Raw genomic sequence first — 6,233 nt, forward strand, 5'->3', positions numbered from 1 at the left:
TCTCTTCCAGAATTTGTGACTTCTTGAACAGTTCATCTGCCTGGCTAATTAGGGCCCAGTGTTTGAGCATCCTCAGAGGGCCTGGGATGTCTTAAGGGGTGCAGGGGAGGGTGGTGGCTTTTCTGATTCAGGGTTTAATTCTTCACCACAGGCCGGAATTTAGGTCATTCAATACCCTAACGCAGTTAATCCTCGCAGTCCGGGGAATTGCCTAAGCCAATGGGCACTGCTAAGAAAGTTATTTACCTAAAAAAAGAGAGTGTGAAAAAAAAAAAAGAAGCCTGGCTATGCAAAGGGCGACGCGATAATGCATTAAATCTGCAAAAGGCTGTCTCAGAGCAACCACAGAGAGAGAGGGAAGGGGTTGGTAGTTCTCCTGCAGGACGACACTGCCACACTGTGGTGGAGAGAAGACAGTGCTCTTGCAGCAAGTCATGATCTTTTCCCCTTTCTTCTCGGTTTTATTATATATTTTTTTACTCTCTCTCTCTTTCGCCTCACTGCAGTAGTCAGACATGGCCAAGCAGAGAAGCCCACTCACCAAACAGGCGCCCACTAGGTGTGTGTGTGTGTGTGTGTGTGTGTGTGTGTGTGTGTGTGTGTGTGTGTGAGAGAGAGTGAGTGTGTGTAAGTGAATGAATGAAAGACATGGCCAAGCAGAGAAGCCCACTCACCAAACAGGCGCCCACTAGGTGTGTGTGTGTGTGTGTGTGTGTGTGTGTGTGTGTGTGTGTGTGTGTGAGAGAGAGAGTGAGTGTGTGTAAGTGAATGAATGAAAGACATGGCCAAACACAAGCCCACTTACCAAACAGGCGCCCACTAGTTGGGTGAAGTTGTCTCGCTTGTGTTTCTCCTCTGTGCAGCTCGTCTCAATATCTGCAAAGACAATACAGAGGTGATTAATAAGGAAGGGATTACCCACAATACACTACAATCATGCGTCTTCATTTTATTACAATATTACAGATCTTTGATAGAATGACATTTGGGAAAAGGATGCATACATACTTTATGATGCATTAAATATATTGTAATTTCATCATTTTTAAATCAAGGTTAGTAGAAACCTTTAATGCTTCTGACTATAAAACTAGCCAACATGCTAGTCATTGTGTGTGTTCAGAACTTCTGTAACTGCCACGTGGTCAACTAAAGCATTATTGTGGAATGAAATATATCCCTTTTGTGATCATCGATTTGTAAAATGTAATTCTTTGGACCAGTTCATGTTAGGTGCATAACCATTGTATTAGGACTGCCATCCCAACATTTAAGCTAAACAGTAGATTCTGGCCATATTTTTGTACAAAGTAGACTATAAACGGATCACCAAATAGGTTTTAAAGGCTACTATGCTGTAAAAGCACGGCATGCTTCATTATCTACCAGTAGGAATTGAACACATGACCTTAACGACACCAGGGGCATTGTCTAGGTATGGAAATACACACAAGCAGTCACAGTTCACCACTATTAGTGAATCACACGCACCTAATATACTGAAGACATCTGCTAAAATGGAGGCCATATCATCCCGCAATTCCTGCACAAGAGAGAAGAGTGGTAGAAACATATCAACAATGTTTCAAAAGTTAGTAGAACACATTTCAGCTTCCAGTTCATATCCAGCTGAGGAAGAAATAAAACCCCAGCAGGTTCTGGCTGAGAGACTCCTTTTACACATCACATTCAGACAGAAAGAGGGAAGGAAAGGACCGCTCCTGCCACAACAGCGGGGAGGGGGAGGGGGGGGGGGCAAAAAGGAGCAGGGCAATCCATCAGCCCTGGACTTCAGCTCTGCTCAGGACCCTAGTTTCATCATCCCGGGATGAGGTGTCACAACAACAAGGGGGACAATCTAAAGACTACCTCTGGGTTTGCTTGTCCCACAGATCAAAGCAAATCACTACTGAGGAAACCAAATTAGGGCTCCTCGTTTGAAAAGATCAAAATGAATGGTCCTGGCGCACTCCTGTCAACTCCAAATTGACAGCAAAAGCACTCCAAATGGCTTTATTCTTCATGGACCAAAGTGCTAACATAGACGTTGCGAACATTTTGCCAAAGTGTGCAATATAATTTCAAAGAGTGATAGAACATCATTCAAGTGGCACTGCCAATACTAGGGTTAGACTTTAAATGGGACCCATGTTAATACAACAGGACAACTTTATTGAATCAAAAAGAACACCTTTCTCCTAACAAACAGCATTCCCTTTACAAGAGCACACACCACTTTCTAACAAGATCATATTACAAGGAAAGCGTTCCCATTTTAATTTACACGGCACTTGTGGTCACGTCCTAAAAGGTTTTAAACCATTACATGTTACACAATATAAAACATTCCAATTCAATCCCATTTAGCCCTGCAATGAAACAAACTGCTTTTCAGTTTTAATTAAGCATGTTTTGGCTTAACCAAACTAACATCAATAAATGATGCAGAACTGTGAATGTACAAGCCCGATGGCACGATGCACATAAGATTTATGCTAATGCTAGTCTCTGAGTGCATCTGGGCCCATTCACACCATGACCAGTGCCCCAAACAGCCACAGGAAGCTCAGATGAGCGAGTACACATTATACAACAGGGCTCGGCTGGGACCATGACACGTACCATGACATCCCCGAGAATACTGGCAGCCACGTCGACCTTGAGCTGGCCCTGGACGACGTGCAAGGTGAGCTCGTACAGAGCGGTCTGGAGGTCTGCAGAGGAGAGAGGACAAGCACAGGGACCATGACAACCAGCAAGCAGTCACCATGAAGAAACGACCAGAGAGAGCCCTAGCTACGCAGATGACCGTTACTCAAGTCAGAACATATGTGTTGGTGAGACAGATATAGAAAATAAAAAATGGCCTTGTTTAAGAAGAACATTGAGTGGATGTCACTGAACTGAATGTTCTTTTTGTTTTTTAAGTGGCTGTTATGATGGTGCTGCCATCGTGTGATTCTAGCTGCAGACTCAACAAGGCTATGATACTGCTGCCATCGTGTGATTCTAACTGCAGACTCAACAAGGCTACGATAGGAAGACTACCACTAGAGGAAATGAGTGACATTTAAATATGTAAGACCATAATGACATGAGTGACAGTGTGTTGTACTACATTACTGCATTTTACCATTGCATTCTGAAGAGTGCTGAATGCAACAACAAAATCACATTGCAACAGAGAGAGAGACAGGAGATTGAAAATAAAAAATGTCTGATATTACATGTACATCACCGGCTGTTTTATTGTTATTGCGTGTGAGAAAACCTCAACATACCTTTATAGTCCTCTTCTGGCTTTCCAGCCAGGTCCTGACACAACTGCAAACTAAGAGGGGAGAAAAAGAAAAGACAGACGTGCAACAATGTTAGCAGATGCTTTTAATTTCTACTGTACCTTTAGCATTCATCTTTTTGAATTATTCACAGTATTCGACTGTTTAATTTCTACTGTACCTTTAGCATTCATCTTTTTGAATTATTCACAGTATTCGACTGTTTAATTTCTACTGTACCTTTAGCATTCATCTTTTGAATTATTCACAGTATTCAGCTGTTTAACTCACAGTGACTCTGTTCTCACAAGCATGTGTATACAACCACACAGACCTACTTCTGTACTGGCGAACATGTAAATGGTTCTTGCACTCAACTGTGCTTGAAGCTCACAGCACGACATTGTAAATAAATGCTTAGGTGATTGTAAACCGTATAACACAGTCTTTCTTTACTGATGTCTTTCAAAAAATATCATTAGCACAGTTTATCAGTCAGGCAACACCAAGTCAAACATCAAAGTCACATTGACTTTGAAAATGAGGCAGCAGGCTTGCTTATTTGTGGATGGCCAAAGATATTTTGTGATGGGATTCATTATATTGTGAGTATCCTGATGTGTGGCATCCAATTGCTCTCTATGGTTAGTACCACTGCAGAAGCACACTGAACTGAAACACTCAAACTAAATCAGAAGTGTGACAAAAACCGAGTCAAATTAAAAGCAGTTTTAAAGCACGCCGGTGTCTTTGAAAGGCGTCACCTTTTTATATATACCCAATATATTACAACAGGTCCCGAAATCACATTATACCTATAAATAGTGCGCTCATCAAAATTAACTAGGATCACTTCGAACACAGCAGTTGTGACAACCTACCGTACAGATTAAACCATATTGTGAAAATGACATTATTGCCTTATTTTACCAAAGTCAATTTCCTCTAAAACCACTAACCTCCCTAGGTAGTTAAAAGACCCAAAACACAGTGGTTAGGCTGTCAATGGCCGTTACAGAGCTCTGTTTCTTACAGAAACAAAGCTACTCATTTTTATTTAGTTCGAAACACCTTACACCTTTTCTCCTTTCATTTTATCTATACATATACAGCCCAAACTATGCTCTCCAATAGTCTGTCTGGATTTAAGTAGTTGTTGGTTCAACTAATTTCAAGGTTCACTTGTCAACATTGTGCAACACCATAATTTCAATTCTTGGCCAGTATAACCCCTCCCTCTTAACATCTATTTTAACGTTGTTAGGTGTGTACAAGCTGGGTATAGCCTACTTCTTCCAGATGTTTCAACATTAGCTTGCTATAAGTCAGGTGAAAGTCTTGCCTCAAGTCTACTGACAGGTTTTAGATGGACTTGTTCGGCAAGAACCCTCACACGTTTTATAACCTCACACCAACTTCAGAATCAATCAATCAAACTGAATAATAAATGTAGTTTTGAACGTTTAAGCTCATTATTGGACTTGCTTTATAAAACGTATCCTGTCAAAATTGCAATTTACCGCCAAAATAAGATGACAGTGACAGAGGGCACAGGCCTACAATTTCAAGCAACTCCGCTAACCAGTTAACTTAGCCTTTTACAGTACATTACTTAAGCTTGTTTACTTCTCTGATAAATAACAGTAAATATTACTTTGACCCAATGTATTTATCAAGTGACACTCACACCAACCCTCTTGCATAACGATTTTCGCAAAAAAGGGCTACACTTTGCATTGCTGTTTGGCTCAACGTACTGTTAACTAGCTGGTGCTGTAAGCTAAGGTTACTTTTACTAGCCTTACTTTATGGTGTCACTGCCTTTATCTCGTCAACATTTTGACTAGCTATAAAATCTAATTTGATTGCCTTAAACGCTGATGATCAATCGAAAATTAAAATGGCCACCTGCTAAACTTTGCACAATTATTTAACGCAGCAACAGTTAAGGTAAGGTAACGTTAACAGATATCGGGGTGCTGTATCACGCAATGTTGGCCAGATAGATAGCTAGCTAGCTAACGTTAAGTTATTGTTAACACTAGCCATCTCCTGGCTAATCGTCCAGAGAACTGGAGGTCTAATTTGAGACCAAGCAACTTTAAAGCAAATTAACGTTACGCATCTAGAGACAAATATTGTACTTTAGTAATAGTAACGTAAGGATGTTAGGTTCATTTTCACTTGTTAATATTAAGACTATATCAGTGGTCATGCACATATAACGTTATGATGACTAGCTAACTGATTAAGGACGCAAAGTTCCTCCAGTCTTTGCCTATGCAACGTTAGTTTAGCTTACAACTGCTAGCTGGGTTAGCTAAATAGCAATGTTTTCACCTCGTTACCGACATAGCTCACAGGCTAACCGCTAGCTTCATAACCTAGCCTACCAGGTTGTTACTAAACTAGCGCGTCATCTACTCTTGGACTAAAAACTGTCCGTAACTTTACAACCCAAATATGTAGCGGTTATATTTCTTCTGCAAGGTGTACTATATGTAAAGATGCAGTGCGACAGTTAAGGGTTACAATTCATGTGCTTTGGTACCTAGTGTGGCTAACATTAGCTTCATATTTAGCTTGGTAGCCACAAGGAGGTCTGAGATCACAATGAGGAAAGTACAGTTAACTTCAAGACACTCGGCTAAAGCTCAATGAAACACCAAGCCTGGTTAAAAAACAATTGCTCCAACAACTTGCATGCATGGTTTCAATTGGTACCAACGTAACTTTACTCACAAATCATTTTTTCCCGATTTTTCCCAATTTTTGATCCAATCAGTAGGGAGGATCAACGCCGCCATCTTCCCCTACTAAAGCGCACTTCGCCCGGATGTTTAGCACAAGGCATCGGGTCCGGGTCAAGGAGACGTCAATCGAAGACAGTGCATTGTGGGAGTTCGAGTCCACTGTTTGAGGTTTTCTCACTCAATGTTCGGACAATCTAGCCTA

At 41.1% G+C, this 6,233-nt stretch overlaps 1 protein-coding gene across 2 annotated transcripts in view; it reads right to left on the reverse strand.

Annotated features, from left to right (window-relative positions):
* The window catches only part of thoc2 (THO complex 2), a 58,687-nt gene extending 52,556 nt beyond the window's left edge, over positions 1–6,131 (reverse strand). For both annotated transcript variants that reach the window (XM_031587143.2, XM_031587142.2), the window contains exons 1-5: positions 6,021–6,131; positions 3,282–3,331; positions 2,623–2,714; positions 1,492–1,543; positions 806–876 (exon numbers count right to left, since the gene is read on the reverse strand). In XM_031587143.2, coding sequence (XP_031443003.1) covers positions 806–876; positions 1,492–1,543; positions 2,623–2,714; positions 3,282–3,331; positions 6,021–6,085 — 330 coding nt within the window. In that variant the 5' untranslated portion in view covers positions 6,086–6,131. The remainder of the gene's footprint in view (positions 1–805; positions 877–1,491; positions 1,544–2,622; positions 2,715–3,281; positions 3,332–6,020) is intronic.
* Positions 6,132–6,233: the final 102 nt, after the last annotated feature.

Source organism: Clupea harengus, chromosome 20, assembly GCF_900700415.2.
Source record: "Clupea harengus chromosome 20, Ch_v2.0.2, whole genome shotgun sequence".
NCBI classification, from domain to species: domain Eukaryota; kingdom Metazoa; phylum Chordata; class Actinopteri; order Clupeiformes; family Clupeidae; genus Clupea; species Clupea harengus.